The sequence below is a fragment of the Sarcophilus harrisii genome, chromosome 3 (genome assembly GCF_902635505.1).
Source record: "Sarcophilus harrisii chromosome 3, mSarHar1.11, whole genome shotgun sequence".
NCBI classification, from domain to species: domain Eukaryota; kingdom Metazoa; phylum Chordata; class Mammalia; order Dasyuromorphia; family Dasyuridae; genus Sarcophilus; species Sarcophilus harrisii.
In genome coordinates, this window is record NC_045428.1 from 566,274,488 (window position 1) to 566,300,301 (window position 25,814).

General features: G+C 41.8%; 1 protein-coding gene across 1 annotated transcript in view; it reads right to left on the reverse strand.

The window, feature by feature from the left end:
* ARHGEF10L (Rho guanine nucleotide exchange factor 10 like) overlaps positions 1-25,814 on the reverse strand; it is a 219,278-nt gene that overhangs the window by 62,653 nt on the left and 130,811 nt on the right. Inside the window, 6 exon segments of the mRNA XM_031962751.1 lie at positions 9,657-9,757; positions 13,964-14,091; positions 15,806-15,921; positions 21,942-22,123; positions 22,340-22,354; positions 24,575-24,720. Of these exon segments, the coding sequence (XP_031818611.1) occupies positions 9,657-9,757; positions 13,964-14,091; positions 15,806-15,921; positions 21,942-22,123; positions 22,340-22,354; positions 24,575-24,720 (688 nt within the window).

The following is a 25,814-nucleotide window of genomic DNA, read 5'->3' on the forward strand; positions in this document are numbered from 1 at the left end:
TTCTCCAATTCACTTGACAGATGAGGAAAACTGAACCAGACATGGTGAAGTTACATAGCCAGGGTCACACAACTGTTAAGTAACAGAAGCCAGATTTGAACTCAGGAGGCTGACTCTAGACTTGATACTCTGTAAAGGATGGTGCCCCCTAGCTGCCCCCTCTTTCCTGATTAGATCTTCCTGACTCCAGGTTCAGGGTTCTGGTCACTAGGGCACTCCCCAGCTGCCCTTTGTTGTGGTTGCCCAGTGGTTATGCTCCTGTCCAACTCCCCATTTGAGGTTTTCTTGGAAGAGCTAGCGTTTCTCATTTCCTTCTCCAGCTCATTTTACAGATGAGGAAACTGAGGCAAACAGGATCACACAGCTACTAAATATCTAAGACTGGATTTGAACTCATTTTTCTAACTCCAAGCCTGGTACTCTACTTGCTGTGCCATATCGCTACCTAATAATAATAATAATACTAGTAATAATAATGATGACAAAAACTAGCACTTCGTTGCAGCTTTACAGTTTTTAATTATCTCATTTGCTCCTTACAATTCCAGGAGGAAGATGCTGTATTTATCCCATCTTAAAGATGAAGAAACTGAGACTCAGAAAGGTCAAATGGCTTGGCACAGCTAATAACTGTCTGGGAGAGGACTTGAATTCGGGTTTCCCTGACTCTGTGCAGCACGCCACTTAGCTGCCTTGTCCGGTAATGACGATGTTCTGAGAGGGCAGAGCTGACAGCTCCCATTTCCTTAGTGATTTATGGAGTCTGTGGCTCTCTCCTCACCATCACCCTGGGACACAGTTTGGATAAAGATTATTATGCTCGTTTGATGGATGAATAAACTGATGAATGAATATCTTGCTCAAAGTCATAAAACCATTGAATTGCAAGAGCTGGGATTAAAATTGGGCCTTTTTAGCTCCAAGGCTCTACCCACCACACCAGACTACCCTTTGCTCCATTATTTTCATGCAAATATCAAAATCAGCCCAGTATTGGGGGTGAAATAGCTCCTCCATTTAAAAGCTGCATTGAAAATGCGGAAAAGCCTCATGAAAAAGCCAGGCCTCCAATGCCCAGGGACAACTGAAATAAATAAAAATCCACAGACAAACCCCAAATGTCATTTTTACCACTAAATTTAGCTTTTTCTTTGAAAAGCACATTGCAAGGAACCCTGGATATAAAGGTGAAAGATCTGGATTCTACCATGAATGACATATGTGACTTCATATAAACCGCAGGATAAATGAACAGCAAACTCCTCAATAAGAAAAAGGGTTTGTACTGTGTAATCTCAAACTTCATTTCTAGCTCTGAAATTCTCTGTTCTAAAGACCTTTCCACCTTCACATTTTATATCCTAAAGTTCCTCCTAATTGTGACATTCTTAATCATAACGTCCTTCCCAGCTCTGATGTCCTGTGTTCTAAAGGTACTCCCAGCTCTGACATCCCGGGTTCTAAGGGCCCTCCCAGCTCTGACATCCTGGGTTCTAAAGGCCCTCCCAGCTCTGACATCCCGGGTTCTAAGGGCCCTCCCAGCTCTGACCTCCTGGGTTCTAAGGGCCCTCCCAGCTCTGACATCCTGGGCTCTAAGGGCCCTCCCAGCTCTGACCTCCTGGGTTCTAAGCTCCCTCCCCAGCTCTGACCTCCCGGGTTCTAAGGGCACTCTGAGCTCTGATATCCTGTGTTCTAAGGGCCCTCCCAGCTCTGACCTCCCGGGTTCTAAGGGCCCTCTCAGCCCTGACCTCCTGGGTTCTAAGGGCCCTCCCAGCTCTGACATCCTGGGCTCTAAGGGCCCTCCCAGCTCTGACATCCTGGGTTCTAAGGGCACTCTGAGCTCTGATATCCTGTGTTCTAAGGGCCCTCCCAGCTCTGACATCCTGGGTTCTAAGGGCCCCCCCAGCTCTGATATTCTCTATTCTATCATTCAAAACCATCCTTATTGCTACTCAAATAGTCCAACATCCCACTGTAATTTCAGCTTGTCTGATGAAAGGGCTTTGGAAAACATATAAGAGGGACTCTAAGGGTTAAGGAGAGGGAAAGCAGGAGTTTCAAATGATCTGGGTTGAGCCAGAGCACTAAGTGGGCACTGGATAGGTGGGGGCTGAATGAATTCCTACAGGAGAATAGGATAAAATGATACGAAGTTGGGAAAGCTAACACACATTATGCAAATGCAAGATACTGTTAAGATATGAACAGCCTGTTCATTACTCTCAGCCTCATACCCACCACACTGCCACACATCCATTTATTCATTCATTCCTTTATTTGCTCACACATTCAACAGCTATCTTGTGACAATAGCAACAACAGAAGTCTCTGGCATTTCCATGGTGCTTTAAAGTTTACAAAGCACTTTTATGCGCTCCATCATCTTTGAGCCTAACAACAAGCCTGTGATGTAGGTACTATGGGTGTTAAGTACCCCTACTTTGCAGACAAGGAAACTGAGGCTCTGAATAGGAAAATGACATTTACAGCTAATAATGTCTGAGGTAAAATTCTAACTTAATTCTTCCTAGCCAAGTACACTATTCTATCTCCTATTAGGCAACTGTGCAAACAGACACTGTAAATATTTGTTAAGCACAATACACATCTGTTAAGCACCTACTGTGTGCACACTTGATATACAAATGGAACTGAACTTCTCAAACTAACTTTCCCCTCATCAAAGCATGTTCTTCTTCCTCTCCTCTGCCTCATGGAAGCCTCTCCTTCCAGGTATAGCACAATCAGCACCTTCTAGACCTTAATTCCTAGTGTCTTTCTTCCCTAATTCCCTAATTACTGTTGTTCAGTCTTTTTTAGTAATCTCTGATCCTTTGGGCCCCATTTGGGGTTTTCTTAGCAGAGAGAGTAGAGGAGTTGGCCTTTTCCTTCTCCAATTCATTTTACAGATGAGGAAACTGAGATAAATAGGGTGAAGTGACTTGCTCAGGGTCACACATCTAGGAAGTGCCTGAGGCTACATTTGAACTCAAGTCCTCCTGACTTCAGGAAATCCATCCATCCACTACACACCTAGCTTCCCCACTAGTATTTAGTGATACTTATTTTGTATTCATTTTGCATAAACCTACTTGCATACTGTCTCTCTGACAGAATATAAATTCCCTTAGAAACAGAATTATTTCACATTCTATCTTTGTATCCTTAGGACAACACTTGACACACACAAGTGCTTAATAAATGCTTGTTATTTGATCGAAATGTAAAAACAAAACAAAAAAAAAAAAATCCTGACTATCTAAATCATGACCAACTTGGCTCTGGAAAAGGGCTGAGAAAATGTACCTCCAATCCAAATCTTTACAAAAAGTGACAGACTATGGGTGTACATTACTGCATACAGTCAGGCACAATCAGTTGTTGCTTGACACTGCTGAACTGCTTTGTTTGCATTTTTAAAATCTTGGTTACAGGGAATGGCTCATTGAGAAAGCCATAAGGGAAGGTTATCATAATTACAAAAACAATAATGATGAGAGCTAGCATTTATATAGCTGGCCTGAAAAGTGCTTTCCACAAATATTTCCTCATTTGGTCTTCACAAGAACCCTGGAAAGTAGATGCTATCACTATCACTGTTTTACAGATGAGTAAACTGAGGCAGACACGTTACGTGATCTGCCCAGTGTTACCCAGCTCTTAAGTATGTATGGCTGAATATGAACGAAGGTATTCATGAGTTTGGAGTCTCTGTTCTTTCTATTACCCCAGCTAGGTACCTTTATTCAAAAATAAAGGTATGAAAAATAAAAGATTATCAATAAAAAAGATTTTTGTAAATCTTTTAAGAAAATAAAGTTTAGTATGGTACAGTCCCTGCCTTCAGGAAGTTTACAGTCTACTATTAATTAATTTACAGTCTAATATTAATTAATTAAACACTAACAGATATTCACTGTATTAGCAAAAGTCAAGAGAGGAAGGTTATTATCAAGTAAGTAGATCTAGGAAGACTTCCTGAAGGAGTTTTATCTGCATTGGACTTTCAAGGATGGAAGAATTGGTAAGAATCCTACAGGGTTTCTGAGTCAGGGGAGCAGGGTGAAAAGGGCTGGGCAAAGGACATTCCAGGGTCCTTTTTCTGAACACGGAATCAGCGGCTCTAACAGTGTTTTACTCCATAAGCTGTCAAACCTCTTTTCCTCAGTGTTTTTTCCCCTTTCTCTACCTAGCTCCATTCACCCACCTCCTATCAAGCTCTTGCAATTTATTGTTATTATTATTATTTTTAATGATCTGACCTTTTCACTCCAGATGGCTCCCTCTGCCTGCCTCTGATTTCTCATGTTCGAAGGAAACCTAGTGGCGGCTCTCCATCTGCTGGGCCATTGTTCCCAGCGCTAAACCGCGCAGGCTGAGACCAAATTAAAAAGCTGTTGCAAGAGAACCTTGATAACTCACTTGGGTAATTGACATTATGAACAAGTTAGAATGGCAAAGCAGTTATTTCCAATTGACATTAAGTGGGAACTTATTTAGTGTCAAGCCATATTTAGCAGGGCCCATTTGGCACTGATGCCCATACAAAATGGTTCAGTCTGAAGCTTGGGGCCAGTAACAGAGATGGGTCTCTGTGGGCTCGGCTCTTGGCCTTCTGGCATCCTCAGAATGTCCCCCAAACCCTTCCGCCATTACCATGGTGAGCCATCGCTCCTTCTTGCTCAAAGATGGTCATTAGTAAAAAAAATTAGTGATTCCTCTGAGATTGTCCCCTTACTGCTCCCCTACATCTCTCCAGCATGTTCCTCACACGCCAACCAGGTTAATCTCGTCATTCTACACACACTAACCTCCTTCCTACCTCTGCACCTGAGATTTCAGCACATGGAAGTGGGAACATTGGGTAATATCAGGGGAAAGCAAGAAGAGGACCCCAGAATACAAAAGGGCAGAGCTGAAAATGGGATTAGAACAGAGGAGGGTCAAGGAGGTTTGTGACTTGAGAACAGTGAACATCAGAATTATAAGAAGCTTCAGACCTGGGATCGATGTTATAATAATGAGAATAGAATTTGAAGGGCTAAAATAGGATTTTGGAATTAGAAGGGAATCTTAGAACATCAAATATCAGAGCTAAAAAAAAGACATAGAGCAGAAAATATCAGCCTGAAAAGGACCTTAGAATATAGAATGCTGAGCTGGAAAGGAAGCTAGAACATAAAATGTTAAGAGACAGAAAGAATCTTAGAACATAGAATGTTAGCACTGGGAAAGGGGGGTCTTAGAAAATAAAACTAGAGCTGGGAAGGGTCTTAAAAAATAGACTATTAGAGTTGAGAGGGGGTCCTAGAAAATAGAATGTTAGAGTTGGGAAGAGTCTTAGAGCATAAAATGTTAGACATGGAAGAGGTCTTAGAACAGAGAATGTTAAGAACTGGGAAGGAAGGATCTTAGAACACAGAATATTAGAGCTGGGAAGTATCTTAGAACACAAAATGTTAGACCTGGAAGAGGTCTTAGAAAGAGAATGTTATATAATTTTTTACTCTTTTTGTTGTGGCTTGCTTGAATTGTATTTTCCTTCTCATTTTTTAAAATTTTTTTATCTTATTTTTCTTGTGCAGTAAGATAATTGTATAAATATGTATGCCTATATTGGATTTAACATATATTTCTACCATGTTTAACATATATTGGATTACTTGCCATCTAGGTGAGGGGGTAAGGGGAAAGGGGGAAAAATTGGAGCACAAGGTTTTTCAAAAGTTAATGTTGAAAAAATTATCCTTGCATATGTTTTGAAAATAAAAAACTTCCTTAAGAAAAGGAGCAGAGAATGTTAGAACTGGGAAGGGTCTTAGAACATAGAATGTTAGATCTGGGATAGGTTTTAGAACATAGAATGTTCAAGTTGGAAACGTCTTAGAAAATAAAATGTTTGAACTAGAAGGGGATTTTAAAATTAAATGTTAGAGCTGGGAAAGGTTTTAGAATATGGAGTATTAAAGCTGGGAAGGTCTTAGAAAACAAAATGTTTGAGCTGAAAGAGGACTTAGAAAATAAAATACTAGAGCTGAATAGAATATCAGAGTTGAGAGGAGTCCTAGAACATAGAATGTTAGACCTGGAAAAGATCTTAGAACACAGAATGTTAGAACTAATAGGATCTTAGAACATAGAATGCTGGACCTGGAAGAGATCTTAGAACAGAAAATATTAGATCTGGGAAGGGCCTTAGAACATAGAATGTCAGAGGCGAGAGGGATCTTACTTAGAACACAGAATATTAGAGTTAGGAGGAACTCCAGAATGGAGAATGGTAGACCTCAAAAGGACTTTAGAAAAAATTAACCCTCTTAGTGTACAGAGGAACATACTACGACCCAAAGAAATGACATGATTTGTCCAAGCCCAAGCACATCATTTGGAGGACACCCCCCCCCAGCCCTTCTAGGCTTCAATGGGGCACAAGGGGTGGCAAAAGGTGGGGCTGGAAAGGATGTCAATGAGGACCTTGGATTTCTGGCTAAAGACAACCAGATGCGGGTTTGGTGGTAGAAAGACTGGAGACTTTGGACACATAGTTTCCCCCAGTGATACTTAATTGTCTTGTCTTTAAAATGGGGTGGCAGGGTTAGCTCAGAGGACTCTTACCTCTTTGTACCCCAGCCCGTAGCACCTTCCTGCTCAGCCCAGCTTAGGCTCCACAGAGATGCTGTACCAAAAATCACTTCTATGCTATGTAAATACTAATTATTATTGATATTCTTTACTCATAGTTTCAAATTCTATAGTTGCCTCCTTTACAAGTTAGAAAATTCCTTTTAACTCCTGTTAAATCTTTAATTTGTGTCTTCAAAATCCACTTTGCCTCAAAAAAAGGGAGCTGGTAGTCCCAGGGACCAAACACCTTTCCATCTTGGGAACGTCCCTAGACCATCCTAGCCTCCTTCATCCTCCACCCCCTCTATCCTGGTGTGGCAGACAGAATGCTGGATTTGGAGAAGTCCTGGGTTTAAATCCCAGCCTTTGCCACTCACATGTCCTTAGTCATTTCCTCTTTCTGTGCCTCAGTTTCCTCATCTGTAAAATGGACTATGTGGCCTCTAAGGTACCTTCCTGCTCAGCACAGCTTAGGCTCCATCTCTGGATGCTGTACCAAAAATCACTTCTTTATTCAGAGGCATCACACACACACACACACACATTTTAGGTTAAGTGACTTGCCCAGAGTCACACAGCCAGTACATGTTAAAGGCAGGATTCAAATTCAGGACTTCAAATTCATGCCATATCCAACACCATCCATGACACTAAGCTGTCTCCTCTCTCCTTAAACTCGATTCTTTCTTTTTCTCATTCTCACTCAGGAGTGTATTAGACTCTAACCACATCACATGGTCGGCATAGGGGGCATGAATGCATGAAGAACAGAACAACAAAAAAAGAAAGAAATAAAAAGAAATAAAATTCTATATTCAGAAATGTCTTTAACGTGTTTTATTTCTAACAGGTTTATATTATTCCACCCCAATCTTCCCCACCCCTCCTCCTCCCCTATAACCAGGCACTGCAGATAAAAACAAACTAACAAAATAAAAGAAGCAAATTATTCCAGCCCCAGGGGGACTCATGCATTCAAATAAGATTTCAAATGAATTTCCTTCCATTAAAACTTTTGCTGCAGCAGAACAGCATAAAGATAAGGCAGTGGAGCATCTTCAGAGGAAATGGAGAGGAGACGGGACTGGATTGGTCCCCATCAGTCACCAGGCTCTAAGCCCCCTTTCATCCGGCCTATCAGGGGAAAACCTAAAAGAGCCTTTAAAGCTAGCATGCAAACAGAGCCTCAGTACTGGCCTGGGGCAACCAGAACTGAACCAACTTGGGGAAGGGGAGGGATTCCTTCCCAGAGAAGGAGATCAAGGCTATATCTCTGGGCCTGGGGGTACCTGCCCTTTCCCAGGAGGAGCCCAAGCCAGGGGGACACTGCCCTGTGATTTGGTACCCTGGCTTTGTGGAAGATAAGTCGCTTTGCTTTCAACATCCTGGGAACCCCCACACTATGGGGGCAAACCTCAAAGTCTTACTCTCCGCTTTCTCAAGCAGCCCCTCTGCATCATCGAGAGCCCGGGCCCAACAGAAGAATCCCTCTGAGGCAGAAGTGGGTCAAGCACATGAACCCAAAGGAGATTAAAGATGGTGAACAAAGTCCCACATAGACCACAATGTTAATAGCAACATTTTGGGGGCTAACACAGCGCTGGAAACAAAGGAAGTGTCCGTTGACGGGGAAATAAACGGCAAAACAAAATGTGGCGTATGAACATAATGGGATATTACTGCACTGTGTGAAACAATAAATATGAAGAAATCAGAGAAGACACATGAACCAATGCAAAGTAAATGAACAAGACTAGAAAAACAATTTGCAATGACAAAAGTTTAAATAGAAAGAACAGTAACAAAAGCAAAGAGAATACCGGGTGAACATGAGGATCAGGACCAGCCTCAAAAACAAATGGAAAAATGGAACTTTCTCCCTTCTCTGCGCAAGGGGAGCATCACAAATGTGATGGTGAATTTTTCTGAACTGCTATTTTCTCTTTCTTATCCTTTTTAATTTTTTTAATCAGACAATCCTATTCTGGGAAGGACTGGAAAGAGGAATATACTTGGAAATGAAAATTATATTAAAACAAACAAAATCAATTTTAAAAATTTAAAACTAAACAAAATGATGTAGATGGAAGAGGACCTTCTACTTTGCAAAATGAGAAGGATGGACTGTGTGGTCTCCAAAGTTTATTTAAATTCTGATATTCTATGTTTTAAGGTCCTTCTCCCAGCTCTAGGATTCTCTATTCTAAGGCTCCTTTTCAGCTCTCACCTTCTCAGTTCTTAGGCCCCCTGTAGTGCACACATGCTATGTTCTAAGATCCATTTTGAGAATGTTTCTCTGAGACTATTTTGGACCAATGGACAGAACACAAGTCTGGAGCCACAAGACTTGGCTTTGGGTTTCTGCTTGGCTACTTAGAAACACCCACAATTTCCTTGCATGTCCCATCCAATCATCTACGTTGCCACCTTTACCAACTTGTCATTTTTCAGTCCACCTTGACCCACCTTCATTCTCTATCCTTACTTCTGAGCACAGGAATCCAGTATAACCATTACCTCTGGAAAGGGCTTGTCCCCTAAGTATCTGATGGATCATTCATCATCCCAGTGACTACCCAGACCAACATTCCCTTCAATGATTATTGATCTCCTGTAAGAGTCCAGCTAAACTGACTTTCCAGAAATTCCTCATACATGATAGCCATCTCCCATCTTCCATCCCCCAAGCCTTTGCCCACCACTGTCTCCTCCTCAACTCCATCTCTTAGAATCCCTTCTTTTGCTTCATAACTCAGTTCAAACCTCATCTACATGAAAAACTTTCCTGATCCCTTAGCAATTGGTGTCCCTTCCACACACAACAAAAATTCCTTTTATCTACCTTACATATACCTATGAATGCACACAACAGAATATAAGCTTTTTGAGAGTAGGAACCATTACATTTTTGTTTCTAAATCCTCAAAGTTTGGTACATTTTTGTATTTTGATTGGCTCAAATTTCTCAGTGCCCTACATCATCTTCTCCCAGTCCCATTCCCTAGAGTCTTGTTTCCCCTTGGATTACTCACGGAGCCCAATTTTGGCCAAGTGTAGACGGTTCACCCAGGAGATCTTGCTCAGGGGGTTGGGTGTGATAAAAACCACCATGAAACTGATGGGCCGGCCAGACCTGGCAGGGAGAGTGAGAACAATAGAGATGTGAATAAGTCTCTTTCTTCCTTCAATGCACTGAGTGACATCTTTTCCCTTTGGGGAGATCGCCTTGGGTTTTTACATTTTCTTTTTTCTCTGAAGACAGTGGCATGGGGTAGTGAGTTTGGCAAGTGTCATTTTTGTGGCAGACTGCATCCCCTGAGATAAGCAGCTTTTCTAAATATGGAGAATAGAAACTGGGGCTCAGGCTCCCCATCTATCAAATTAACCCATTGAAGACATGAGGAGACTAAGATCTAGAAAACAACTTTTTTTTACATAATAGTATTTTTTTTCAATTACACATAAAGATAGTTTCCAACATTCATTTTTTAAAGATTTTGAATTCCAAATTTTTCACTCTCTTTCTCCTTTCCATCCTTTCCCCCAAACAGCAAGCAATCTGATATAGGTTATGCATGTACAATCATTTTAAACATATTTCCACATCCGTCATGTTGTGAAAGAAAAATCAGAACAAAAGGGAAAAACAAGAAAGAAAAAAAACAAAAAAAAGCGAAAATAGCATCTGCATTCAGATTCCATAATTCTTTCTCTGGATGTGGATAGCATTTTCTATCATGAGTCTTTTGCATTTGTCTTGGATCGTTATATTCCTAAGAAAAGCTAAGTCTACCAAAACCGATCATCATATAGTCTTGCTGTTACTATGTACAATGATCTGATTCTACTCACTTCTCTCAGCATAAGTTCATGTAAGTCTTTCCCAGGTTTTCCGAAATCTGCCTGCTCATCATTTCTTATAGCACAATAATATTCCATCACAAGCATATACCAGAACTTATTGAGTCATTCCCCAATTAATGGGTATCCCCTCAATTTCCAATTCTTTGCCACTTCAATTCATCTCAACAAGCATTTTTAAAATGTCAACAATTTACAAGGCAATAAAAGAAAAATCAAATGTCAAGTCTTGCCTCTGAAACATACTTGTTGTGTGACCATGAATAAAATCACTAAACCTCTCATTACCCAATAGAGCTCCCCCAAAATGATATGACATTATAGGTACCTCCCCCTCCCAAGACAGTTAAGTTAGAAATGAGTTATTGTTCTCCCTCAGTGGAGGGAGATTCCATACTGGTAGTTCTTCACACTTAAAAAATCAAGGGTCTAGATTCCCCCTCTCCAAAAAAAGAAAAAAAAAACAGAAAACATTTTGCCAGGTACTGAGAATAAAAAGACAAACGGAAAACTTTCCCTATTATCAAGAAGTTTATATCTTCCTAGAATAATAATGCATGTGTAGAGAGCTCTTTAGTGTTAGCAAAGTACATTTATATTAAAGGTATTATTGCCTCCATTTTACAGAAAAGGAAATTGACTTTAAGGAATAATTAATGACATCAAAGGCAAAATTTGAACTCAGGTCTTTCTAAATTTACCCTCATATCACTCCTCCAGGTAATAAAAGAACCAGAACCTGGGTTCCAATTTTACATACTGATTTCCAATATTACATACTATTTCCACCACATCATAGGCCTGGGCTATACTTAACGTTTAGCCTCACCTCCAACTCTCCCCCATCATGCTTCTAATCTATCACTTAATACTTCTTAAAGAGGGGCCCCCACTAGCTCAGGCCCTAATCCTATATCCAGATACATCTTTCTGCAGGGCTGACTTTTAAAACATGCCAGCAGAACATCAAAAAGAACATTAAAAGAATAGCAGAAAATCAACATAATATTCCAATGGCTAGGCACTCAAAGGATATGAATAAACAGAGCCAAAAAGAAAAAAAAATACATAAACTATTAGCAACTATATGACGTATGGCTCTGGATCACTGTAATGGGAGAAATTCAAATAAAAAAGCCCCGAGGTTCCACCTCCCATCCAGAAAGTTGGCAAAAATGACGAAAGATAAGAATGGTCAGTTCTGGAGGCATTGTGGAAAGACAAGCAAGGCACTGGTATATCTGGGAAATGTTCCAAACTTGCTGGAAGGCAATTTGGATCTAAGATAAGAAAATGAGCAAAAAAAAATATCTATACTCTTTAACCCAGGATGATTCCACTGTTAGTCAATACTTCCCCAAAGAAATCATAGATCAAAAAAAAATTCTGATACACACCAGAATATTTTTTTGCATTTTTTGCAGTACAAAAGAATTAAAAACAAGATAGTTGCCTATTGATTGAGGATATGGCTAAACAAATTGTGGAACATGAATGTAACAAAAATACTGACACAGTAAGAGAATATGAAAATGGGGAAAATGGAAAAGTATACGAAGACTTTTATGAACTTATACAAATAAAATAAAATCAGAAACCAACATAAATCATGACCATAACAATATATATGGAAAGAATAACAACAAAATAATCAAAACCAAAGCCAATGAAGTCAAAATGGATTAGTTTGGTCACAAAGAAGAGCTATAAAAATGCATTTTCTTTCCTCCTTTGCAGAAGTAGAGGACTATGATTATTGAGTTCTGCATATAAGGTCATCTGTGGCTAGCTTTGCTGACTCAGGTTCTCACTTAGATATAAAAAGCAATTCTCTTGGAGAGAGGGGATAGATAAATTGGGAAATGTAATGATCAAAAACCAAAGATAACAATAAAAAAATTTTAATGAAAGAATATGAACGAAGATTTTAAAGGGAAAAGAAAGCTGATACAGTATAGTGAAAAGACCACTGAACCAAAGAAAATAAGTGCAAATCTCAGCCTAATATCACTAATTGTGTGACCTTGGGCAAACTTAGTAGTTATTCTTTGAGGTTCAGTTTTCTCACATGGAAAAATAGAACTAATTCAATATCCCAGAAAGATTTAAAAAAAAAAAAAAAAAGGAAATCATCCATAGGTAAGAAACTACTTATAGAAGCATGTTTTGCTGGGACAAAGACTAAAAGTCACATGGTGATTATCAATTGAGGAATGGCTGAATAAAATGTAGCATGTGTGTGTGTGTGTTTGTGAATGAGAATATCATTGTCCCACCAGAAAGGAAAAATGGGAGAGATTCAGACACTTATGGAGAACTTGTATGAACTTAGGCAAAGTGAAGTCAGTAGAACCTGGGGAACAACTGATTCGATGATTTCCTTGGTGTAAAGGAAGCCACCTGAAAGCAACTCTGACCAACACAGTTAATTAGGTGACTCTAAAAGGCTGATATTGAAACATGTCTCCCATTGAAGTTTGGATCAGTTCATGTAAATCTTCCAATACTTTTCATTTCCCCCATTTTCATTAATCTCTTACATTCATGTCCCACAACTTGTTTAACTCTTTTCCTCAATCAGTGGCAGCAAAGTGATGGCCCAGACTTTTCAGATACAGCCAACAGATGGATTTGGTTTCCATGAATAACTGAGATGCTACAAAGGAGAGTTATCATCTGTGCTGAGAGGAAGGGCAATTTGGGGAAATGGTGATACCAATACTTCAATAAAGGAAAAAGACTATCTACAACCCATTAAAAATTAACAACAGAGAAAGGAAGTTCAAAAGAACACAGACAAGCATAAGCAATGTTAGAACATCCACATTAAATGTGAAATATGAAAATATAAAAGATAAATAACTGTTCATGATGCATACAATTCCCTTGATGTATTAAAATGTTTATATTTATTGATGATTGTTAAATTTAGTTTTTAAAAAACAGGGCATCATGGGGTGGTTGTGAAAAATCTTGAGGGCACTCTAGAAATGTGAGCTATTTTCTTCCAGGGTGAGACAGTGAACAGGATGATTCCCAGGTGCCTGCTTCCCTTTTCCCATTCATATCACCTGAAAAACCTCAAGGATACTGTTCCAAGCTGGAGTCCAGCCAGACACAGAGTCTCGGCTTTGAAGCAAAAGCCAGCCTTGATCAAATGATAAATAATTAACGGCTATATACTTACACTGTTTGCATTGGAATATACCTTGTATAACTACTTTGTAGATACCCTGTAGGTATATCTAAATAATGCTGTTTCCTTCAGTTTGAATGTATTAAGCTCCTCATGGGCAAACCCTTTTATTTTTGCCTATCTGTAGCACCCAGTATAGTGTCTTGTACAGAGCAAGTGCGTAATAAATGCTTGTTGGAAAAATAAGTACTTAACAAATGCTTATGGGACAAATGAATTAATAAATCTTGGCTAAACAGAATTAAATTAAAAACCACTTTCCCTCTCAAATCCTTTACTCACTTGTCTGGCTTTCCAGGGAGCAGGAGACGGAGACGACACTTATTAGCAGAATGGATTTCCTCTTCCTTCACCCTCATCAGCCTTTGTAAGGCAAGGCACCAATCTTGAGCCACTGTCATGTTCAAATTCTGTGTGGAAAGGGTACATAGTGTTACCTAGTTGGGGTTGATTGGACGAGGATCAAATCTGTCAGCTTTCCTAAAAGCAACCATGGTCGCATCCCATCCTGGACTCCTCCCACAGTGGAGGAAAGTGGGAAGGAAGGGAATCATAGGAGTTTCCACTTTTAGCAGGACAACCTAGCACTAAGTTGATCCTTGACATTACTATATGGATCAAGTAGCCCTTAAACTTTCTCCACTTGTGACCACGTTTCACCTGAGAAATTTTAATTAGATATAGAGGGTACACAGGATAGATAGACCTCAGGTATAGAGATATAAAAAATAGGTATATAATCAAACATTTACTGATAATAAATCATAATTTCACAACCTCTACATTTAGTTATGAGATCCCATATGGAGATCTTCAAATTTTTTCCACTTGTAACCTCTTTTAGATATACAGGGCACACAGGATAGACAGACCTCAGGTATATGGATATATAAAATAGGTATGCAAATCAAACATTTAATGATAATAAATCATAATTTCATAGTCCCCACATTCAGTTATGAGATCCCATACAGGGTCTTCAAACTTTTTCCACTTGTGACCATTTTTCATCTGAGAATTTTTTTTCCTCAGGGTATACAGAATAGATAGACCTGAAGTATACAGATATATAAAATAGGTATATAAATCAAACATTTACTGATAATAAATCATAATTTCACAACCCACACATTCAATTATGAGACTGCATATGAGGTTATAAGCCACAATTTAAGAAACTGTGTTATAAAGGAGGAGGTGAAGTTAAGGAATTCTAGTTGGGATAGAATGAAAGAGGAAGCTAAGTCTCCAGAGCAAAAGTTAAGAGTCCTCCAAGTTAAAGAGGGATTTTGTGACTGGCCCAGTTCCAAGGACACTACTGATAAGATACCGCTTGCTGGGAGGGAAGGTCTCTGATACAGCTCTCTTTGCTCTGAGACTACCTTCCATTTACAATGTGGATATGTACCTACTTTGCATGCTGTCTCCCCATTAAAATGTGCAATCATTGAAAAAAGAGACCATAGTTTTGCTTTTTTTTTTTTTTTTGCATTACCAGCACTTAGCATCATGTTTTGCACTCAGTATAGCTTAATAACTGCTACCTGACTAAGTGACTGACTTCCTGATAGCTAGGTGGTACAGCAGATGGGATACAGGGCTTGGAGTAAGGGAGACCTGAGCTAACTATGCACTCAAACGCCAACTGTGGTTGTCATTTCGGCTCATATTCTTCATTTGCAAAAAAAAAAAAAAAAAAAAAAAAGAGGATAATAGAGTAGCAGGCAGAGTTGTTAGGGGAATGAATGAGATAAAATATGGAAAATGCAATAGAAATGGTACATGGTGAAGATGCTGATGATAATGATGATTATGACCAGTACTGTCCCAGCCAGAGCAATGTTCCGAGAACAGAGCATATAAAAGAAAGATCACTTTTCTGAGTTTATGACGTCTGGTCTAGTTCATCACAATCAATGCCTTGATCTATCATGGAAGCTTCATCTCCAATTTCCAGGTGGCTGTGAGGTTATCTATCACAGCAGACAGCCCCGAGATACCTCTAAGAGAATGGACACACAGCTCCTAAACCACTGACAAAAATAGTTCTCATTGAATCCCAGCCAGGATAAAGGGCACTGTCTGATAGTTGGGCCCTGGAACGTTGCCCACGGTGCTCAGTACCTGATAGGTGCCATGAAGGGTGCTGATAAGCAGGGTGATCTGTTCAACCACAGCCAGGTCCTTCTGCAAATCCTGCAGCTCCTGGAAGAGGCGAGGGGGCCCGAGGTACACCTTGTCTGGGAAATAGAAGACAGATAACTCAGACAGAGGATAAGATTACAAGGGTAAAAAAAGCAAAATAATTCACTTATTCAAACTGCACAGGTAGAAGGCCATACGAATGAGGATAAACAAGCTGCTCAGCAACGGCAGGATAGCAGACAACCCAGAGTGAGTCTATATTCTTTGACCAGACATCTACTAATGTGGCTTTCCCAGAGGCACTTTGAGTGAAGGCAAAATAAAGGAAAGATGTGTAGGGGTCATCCCTAAGATTGTAAGCAAGCAGTCTCAAAACCATTAAGTTTGCTAGGCTACAGATTATTAGCACTGCCTCAGGAGTCTAAAGCACACTGTCCCAATAGTGCCCCTGCCACTAATATGGCAAATGTGCCCAAATGGGTGACTCTGGGGACATCATTTCTCTCAGCTCAAGCTTCCTCAATTGAAAAGTGATCTGTAAAATGGGAATCATAAAGCATGGATGAAATCATAATCTTGGAGGTAATCTAATCCAACCTCCTTATTTTACACATCAAGAAATTGAGATCCAGATGCAGAAAGTCACTTGACCACCTTGAAAAAAATCATAAATAGCAGAGCCAGGATTCAAATCCAGGTCTTTGAAGTCCAAATCCAATGTTTACTTCCCTGTTCTGTCTCCCTGAAAGAGCTATTGTGGCATAGAGGCAAGAGCACTAGTTCTGACGCTCTGGATTCAAATCCTACCTCTGACACAAAGTACTAGTGTGAAATCAGGGCAAATCAGGGCAAATCATTTAGCTTTTCTGTGTCTCAGTTTCCTCTTCTATATAATGATGGCATTGGACTCAATCAGGGCTTCTTAAACTTTTTCCACTGATCACCCCTTTTTGATAGAGAGATTTTTACACAACCTCAAGTATACAAATCAAACATTTACTGATGATAAATCATAATATCATGATCTCCAGATACAGCTATGAATGAGATCTCATATGGGGGCTACAATCCAAAGTTTAAGAAGCTTTGAACTAGATGGCCTTCAAGTTCTCTTCTAGCAATGGATAGAGTTCCAAAGCTAGAATCAGGAAGGCCCGAGTGTCCTGAAACACTTACTGTGTAACCCTGGGTAAGTCACTTAAGCTTGCTTACCTCAATTTCCTCATCTGTAAAATAAGCTGGAGAAGTGATGGCTAAGTGGTGCAGTGGATAGAGCCCCAGCTCTGAAGTCAGGAGGACCTGAGTTCAAATCTGAGCTCAGACACTTAACACTTCCTTCCTAGCTGTGTGACCCTGGACAAGTCACTTAACCCTAATTGCCTCGGTAAATTAATTAATTAATTAATTAATTAAATAAAAATAAGCTGGAGAAAGAAACGGCAAACCACTCCAACATCTTTACCAAGAAAACTCCAAATACTCACACGGAACTTAAAATATCTAAAACTCCAAATACTCTCATATAACTTAAAACATTTAAAGAGCTAGCTATAAATGGGAAGATTCAAAGGAGTAATAGTTATAAAAGCATGACATACTAAACACATGAAAGAGATTATTTATGTATGTAGATAATCATGTTTGTATATTACATGCATATGTATATAATCATGTTGGTTATTACATGCGTGTGTATATAATTGTGTTTGTGCATAGAAATATAATTTGGCCAGAGTTCTCAATTTTTTTGTTAGAGTAAGGTACTTCTAGTATGAAAAGAACCCCCACCAGTACAGATCTGCCACTCTTCCAGAGCTTAAAGGCTTAGAGATAACTGACAGGCTGTCACTCAAAGTCACGCAGCCAGTTTGTGTCAGTGGATCACTTCCTCTCCAAATATTAGCCATCATCTTCATCATCCTCGTCAAACCCAGCTTGCTCCACTGGCTGCTTCCAGGGAGATCCCAGGGGGGGCAGTTTTCCCAGTATAGGAGAAAAGGGCCACGACTGAGAGTGGGCAGAGGGGATTCCCATGAGGATGAAGCAGAGACTCGGGGAGACAAGCTGCTGAGAAGGAGGGCCACTAATGAGCAGCACCCAAGTGGGTGGGAAAAACCGATGGGCCAGGGAGCTCTTTGAAAGGAGGCGTTTGATAGAGAGGAGAAAGAAAGGGAGCAAAAAAGGAGGAGGAGGAGGAGGAGGCCCTCCAAAGCAGCTTCTTTGAAGAGAGAAGCATAAAACGGAGCCCAAGCATGGTACACCCCATCAATCCAGTTACTCTATTAAATGAAAGAGGAGCCAAGAAGAGGGGAATTTCTCAAAGGGGCCCAGACAGCCTCCATCGAGAAGGCACCTGGGACAAGTGCCCCCTCCAAATTTCCAAAATGGCTCCACCCAAGGCAGGCAGAGAGAGGCGACCCTCATTAACTACTCCCCCCAGTGGAAAGGCCAGAGCAGACCCCCTCTTCTGTCTGAGGATGGGGTGGTGCTGGGGTGAGCACCCCACCGCAGACCCCAAAGACCCTCCCTGGAGAGGATGGGGCCCATGGCGTTATCTGAGAGCCCTGTGCTTAGTGGGGCCCACCTAGGAGAAGTAGAAAAAGCTCTGGGAAAAGGCTTCAGAATCCTGGGTCTGTCATGAATTACATTACCGTAAGTAAAGCATTTTCCTTCTCTGAGCCTCAGTTTACTCCTCTGAAAAATGGGGGTGATCATTCCTGCCCTGCGTAGCTTAAAAGGGGCTGCTATTAGGATCAATGGAGAGAATGCTCCCATGTAGAGGATCATATTCTAAGTTTCAATGATTCTATTAAGGGAGAGGCTATGAATTTTTTTTTAAATAGTTACTAGTAGAAGGAACTCAGTAATAAAACTCCTTTTACCAGTGCAGGCTGGCCCCTGCCCTTCATCTTCTCATCTCAGAGTTGCCCAGAAAAGATCAAGGGATTTATTCGGGATCACAGTCAGCGTGTGTCAGGGGAAGGAATTTTCCCCAGCTCTAGGACCAGCTCTCTATTCACTCTGCCATAACATGACAAAGGGAATTTTATTTTGTATTTCCCCTCTTCCCCCTTCAAAAAAATCATAAGGCTGGTGAGCTGAGTATTTACCGAGACTCTTTCAATCATTTATTGTTCTCATAGGGCCATTGTGAGGATAATAATGAAAATTATAATATTAAAGACAGCTGCTCACAACACTACAGATAGTCATTAACAGACATATAACGCAATGGCTCCCAAAGCCTTTTACACATATTATTTCATTTGATCCTCAGACAACTTTGTGAAATAGAGACTATTATTATTACTCCCATTTTGCAGATGAGGAAACTGAGGCTGAGGATAATAAAGGCTAAGATAAGAAGCAGGATTCAAATTCAGGTCTTCCAGACCCCCAAGTGCAAAGCTCTACCCATTGATCCACCCAGCTGCAGGAAAGACAAGGTTGGGTGGTGGGTAAAGAGCTGGCCTTCAGCACAGTTATAAAAATCTTAACAACTCACATTCTTGAAGCATTTGACAATTAACAGAACATGGTCATTGCCAAGAACCCCAGAAGAAGGGACTGTAAATATTATAATCAATTCCACAAACACACATTAAGCACCTACTATGTGTCACACTCGGTCTACGCTCCTCACTGGGGGTTAAAGGCAGACTTAAAGGAGTTTCTGTCCCAGAGAGCTCCTGTTCTCTGAGGGGCCAAATGTGGGAGAGGTACAACATATAACCGGGTTTTTATTTAATCGACAGGCAACAGATAGATAATAGCTTGAGGTCTGGAGGAGGGAATTTACAGCTCAGAAGCACTAATCTGGCAGCTCCAGAGCATGGACTGGAGAAGAGAGAGACGGGAGATGAGGAGACCAATCAGGAGGCCGTAGAACGGTCCATGGGAACAACGATGGACCAAGGGACCCTGACAAGAGGCTTCCCAGGCAGAATCAACACAGTGAGATCAGAGGCTGCAGAGAGCGAGTTTTATACTAAGACAAAATGCTGCAAAGACAAATGGCTGTGAAAGACGAGAGAACTCTGGTCACCAAAATGACCGGGCGTGATCCCGGACGACCAGTAAAGACAAAGCCAGCTACTCCGAAATGGACTCACAATGGAGACACGATGGACTCAGGAGGCAGAAGGACATGGCCAACATGGGGATGGTCTGCTTGACTGGGCAAATTTGCTACCAGGTTTTGGTTTTTCTTTTCTTTTTTTTTCAATTAAGTCAATGAAAATGAGGGGCAGCTGGATGGCAAAGTGGATAGAACCCAGGTCTGGAGACAGAATAATCTGAGTTCGAATCCAGTTTCAAACATTTACTAGCTGTGTGACCCTGGGAAAGTCACTTCATCCTGACTGCCTCAGTTTCCTCCTCTGTAAAATACGATGAGGAAGGAAATGGCAAACCCCTCTAGTATCTTTGCCAAGAAAACTTCAAATGCAGTCGTGAACAGTTGGACACGACTGAAATGACCAAACAACACCACCAACAAATGAAAATAAAAATTTGCTTATTTTTTGAAACTCAAATTATTTTTTAAAAAGACATGCATATAAAATATATGAAGTTACTTACTATCTTAGGGAAAAGGAAAGAGAGGATGGGAAGGAAAAAATTTGGAATTCAAAATTTCTTTAAAAATGAATGTTATGTATTGGTCAACCTGCCATCGAGGGGAGGGGGTGGGAGGAAGGAGGGGAAAAATTGGAACTATAAGTTTGGCAATTGTCAATGCTGAAAAATTACCCATGCATATAACTTGTAAATCAAAAGCTATTAAAATTTTTTTAAAAGATAATTGGATAAATATATAAAAAATGAATGTTAAACATTGTTTTTATGTATAATTGGAAAAAATTAAATATTTAAAAGGAAAAATAGACATGACAACTGATGTGATATAGAGCTGAGGAGGAGGGAAAATCCAAGAAAACTCTGAGGCGATATGTCTGGGAGACTGGGATAATGGTGTCAGCTTTGACACTGAGAAGTTTAGAAGGGAAGCAGGTTTAAGGGGAAAGATGAGGAACTCAGTTTGATGAGATCCCATAGTCTGAGGCGCTATTAGAATGTTCAGGTGAAAGATTAGTAGGCAGCTGCTAAAATTGAATCCAGCAGAAAGATTTGGTTGGAGATTTTATTTCTATACGTTTAAATATGTGTGTATGTGTATGTAAAATTATGTATATATAATAATTATATAGACATTTTATATGAGAACAGATGTGGGAAGGAAGGAAGGAGGAAGACAAAGAGACACAGACAGAGGGAGAAAGAAAAGGGAGAGGGGGGTGGGGGAAAGGAGGAAGGAAGGAAGAAAGGAAGGAGGGAGGGAGGGAGGGAGGAAGAGAGGGAGGGAGCGAGGGAGGAAGGAAGGGAGGGAGGGAGGGAGGAAGGGAGGGAGGGAGGAGGAAGGAAGGAAAGAAGGGAGGGAGGGAAGGAGGAAGGAAGGAAGGAAGGAAGGAAGGAAGGAAGGAAGGAAGGAAGGAAGAGAGGGAAGGAGAGAGGGAGGGAGGGAAGGAGGGAAGAAGGGGAGGGAGGGAGGAAGAAGAGGGAGGGGAAGGGAAGAAGGAAAGGGGGAGGGAGGAAGGAAGGAAGAAGGGAAGAAGGAAGAAATGATTACATCACCAAGGAAGTATATTTAAAGAAAAGAAAGGAGGCCCCAAAAGCATGTCTCAGGGGACCCCTGTATAAGTGGTGGGGCAGATGGATGATGATCTAAGCAAAGGTTATTAAGCAATCAGAAAGCCAGGTTTACAAAAGGAAGAGGAGGTCAGAACTAAGAAAAGATGGGAAATGGTGAGGGCTAACTTTGCTGACCAATAGGCCACTGTAGCCCCACAGATGGCCAGGAGCTCTGGAAATGCCTGGAAGCCCTGGAAAGGACTGGGAGCCCCAAAGATGACCAGGAGCCTGGAGATGACCAAAAGCTCTGGAGATGACCGGGAGCCCCGAGCTCCGCCCTTGGTCCTGACCCGCAGAGCTGAGCCTGTGTTCCTGTCAGGACCTCTGTCCTCTTCATTATTCAGTGCATGAAGTTCCAGAAGCTGGGGGGGAGAGTGGGGGACCCTGGAGTTGGGCTGGGGAGGAGGAGACACGAGGCACTCACTGTGGGCCTGGCTGGCTGGGGAAGACTTCTTGGCGCCGGCGTTCTGAATGACGACGTTGTCCTTATCGTAGGTGCCGCCCTCCTGGCCCACTTCCATCACTTGCACCTGGGGCAGGGATGTGTTCCACTTCACCACGTATTTCGGGCCCAGGGGGACCAGGCTGCTGATCTCCAGCTGGCCCCTGCGGAAGGAAGGGAAGGGTCACCAAGGGCAGCCAGCCCCACCTTTGAGCATTGCCCCCTCCACCTGTGCAGCTCCATCACACACCATGCAGCCCCCGTGGCAGCCCCCACACCAGATTCAGCTCAGTCAGAAGCACCAAGCAAGGCCAGCCCTGGGCCCCAGCTCTAGAACCACACAAACCCCTCGTGGAGCAACAGGGCCCAGGCCCACCTACCTGTGATTGACAGGCCTGAGAAAGACAAAAAGGATGGAACGTCATCATGAGAACTGATTTCTCCTATAGCTAAGAACTGCCCTGGGCGGGTGCTAGGTGGGCAGAGAATCCACTCTTGTTCCCCACCAGGATTAACCTCTCCCTTCCTGCCACTAGAAGAACTTCAGACACACCCATCAATTCCTACAGAGAATTCCATCTGTCGTAGCGATTTCTTCCCTGCTAACCCTGGGGTACTTGCTGATGGCAGGGACCTGGTCCCAGGTAGCCATGGGTCTCCTCCAGCTACCCACAGGAAGGGTCTAGTATGGCTGTCAGCTGGAGGATGAGGGAACAATAATAACAGCAGCCAGGATTCGTACAACATCATGAAGCCTACAAAGAGCTTAACAAATGTCAGCTAATTGTATTTGAGGAGGTAGGAGCTGTGTTTGTCCCCATTCCACAGATGTGCACAGATGTGCTGGCACAGAGCAAAGGCCTGACAGAAGTTAGGTTAAAAATAACTAGACCAGGATCATGCACCTAGTGCTTGGGATAAGAATGAACCCCGGCCTTCCCGACACAGCTCCAGCTCTTTCTCCATTGAGTCCCCTGGCTGCCTTAGCTGGGAGGGACCTTCCTATAGTCTACTGGGAGCTGCTTGTTTATTTACTTATTGGTAATTCAATAGACCATATTAACTGTCCATTAAACATCCTAACAAGTAAAGGCAGAAACAAAGAGCAGGTCCTACCCTCACAAGGCTTACATTCTAATAGCCTTCTCTGTTCTGACATCCTGGGTTCTAAGGGCCCTCGCAGCTCTGACATCCTAGTTCTAAGGGTCCTCCCAGCTCTGACATCATGGGTTCTAAGGGCCCTCCCAGCTCTGACATCCTGGGTTCTAAGGGTCCTCCCAGCTCTGACATTCTGGATTCTAAGGGCTCTCCCAGCTCCAGCATCCTGGGTTCTAAGGGCCCTCCCAGCTCTGACATCCCAGGTTCTAAGGACCCTCCCACCTCTGACATTCTGTGTTACAGGTTGACCTACTTCTCTCTCCCTCGTCTCTCCAGTACTGTGTTTAGGGTCCCTTCTTGAGTTAGCTGAACAAATGAATGAGAAATGAATATTCATTGGGAGTGATGGCACAGGGGATCTAAAGCCACAAAATCCAAAGCCCTGTAGCATCATTGAATCCTTTAGATGCTGAAGGATTCTTTTTTGCATGTGACTTGTAAGAGGTTTGGACTTCTCTGTGTTTGATGCTGGGAATACTGCCTGTTACAAAAGCATCACTGATGATAGGAGGAGGAGAGGGAACAGCATGATGTGATGGAATAAACAGTGAATTAGGAATGAGAGGGAAAAAGTTCAAATCCTGGCTTTGGTGACTGGAGGGAGGTCCCAGCCTCTCGGTACCTCAGGCCTCTCCTCTCTGAAAGAGCCTTTTGTCCTCTTAAATCCAGCAAATGTATTCTGTTCCTGGGACTTCCAACCCAAATGGGACCCTCCTAGCCATGAACGTAATTGACAATGTGAGCGTCCAGAGGCAACACCTTTTAAAGCCAGGTAGGTAGGCACTCAGATACAATCAAGAAGTTTGGTTAGGATATACGACACCTTCTGCAACATCAAGAAGAAATGGCATTGAAGAAGGATGACAGACAAAGAGCAAGGGAGTTTATCATCCCAAGATTTATCTTCAAAAGCAGGACAATTAATTTTTTCACAGAATTATAGGATGCCAGTTAGAAAGAACCTTAGAACAGAGGATGTCAGAGTTGGGAGAACCCTTAGAACCCAGGAGGTCAGAGCTGGGAGGGCCCTTAGAACCCGGGGTGTCAGAGCTGGGAGGGCTCTTAGAACTCAGAAGGTCATAGGAGTCCTGCAGGTTATCTATCCTATCATTTTATAGAAGAGGAAACTGAGACCTGAGGGATAATGGGCTTGCCCAACATCCCACCAACAGCTAAGCAGCTGACACTAAAAGTGAAACTCTATTGCCCACAGTTGTGACAGTCACTTGCCCAAAACTGGGGACTATACACTAGACCCACTGGGGAATTCCGTAGCATCCTTGGGGACCAGAAACTCCCTGGTCTTAGAAGAGAAAGTCTCCTCGCATCCATCTGGATGTGGTGACAAGGGACTACAGTAGGGTGTGACAGGGACCCTCCCCTCACCCCCCTTCCTCACTTTTATGGGGTTGAATGAAGGTTCCGCCCTCACCAAGAGAAGCCCACGGGCCACTTACTTGAAGTTGATGTTGGCACACACCAGCATGTCATTGAGCAGGAAGACCTTCCTTTCTTTGGACTTGATGAGCTGCCCACGGTCCCCATAGACCGTCTCTGTCAGGGTCTCGCACAGCAGCAGCTGCCGCTGACCCGACGTCAGCAACTACAAAAAGAGAGAGGACCACAGATCTAAGTCAACAGCAGCCTTCAGCACCAGAGCGCGAGGAGTGAGACACTGAGATTCAGCACTGTACTTCCTAAAATGACATTTTATTTTAACGTTATTTTTAAATTTTTGAGAACTGCTTTTTATTTTCAAAATATATGCAAAGATAGTTCTCAATATTCACCCTTGCAAACCCTTCTGATCCAAACTCTTCTTTCTCCCTTCCCACCCCACCTCCCCTGGATAGCAAGTAATCCAATATAAGTTAAATATGTGCAATTCTTCTAAATATATTTCCAAAATTTCTCATGCTGCATAAGAGAAATTAGATCCAAAAGGAAAAAAAGACAGAAAGAAAACAAAAAGCAAGCAAATGACAACAAAAGTGGTAAAAAGACTATGTTGTGATCCACATTCAGTCCCCATAGTCCTTATTCTGGATGCAGATGGCTCTCTCCATCACCATTCTATTAGAATTGTTCTGAATCGCCTCATGGTTGAAAAGAGCCATGTCTGTGATGACATCTTAAATGCTGCATTTTCATTGGGTCTTAAACCAACAACCTTTCCAGTGTTGACTGAAGTCAAACCCATTTCTGATGATTACTATCTGTACCACTTAACCTCCCTGAGCCTCTGTGCTCTGATCTGTAAAATGAGAGGAAAGGGCAAGTTTGGACTAAATGGACTGTGAAATCTTGTCCAGACTTAGATCTGGGATGCTACGGTCAAACAATTACCACTCCTTGGTAACCAACTTTATTTTTAAACAGAGCCACACTAATCATCCGAAGACATGCAGTCTGTCACCAGGACCATCACTGAATCTTTCCATTTGGGGAAATCCATCTAAGCTCGTGCTCAGGTAAGCTTACCCCTTCAAGAACCCCTGGTCGACCCTTTCAAAGAACAAAGCAAGAAGAGTGTTTAAATGGAGGATGGCTCTAAAGAAACCAATATTAAAGAAATCATTTCTTTATTATATTATAGAACATGCGAGCAGAGGAGGTAATACAGCTGTCAATCTTAACAGGACTTGAGCCCCCATCGTTGCGATGTCAGTCTTGTTAATATTAAGATAAAAAGAAAAG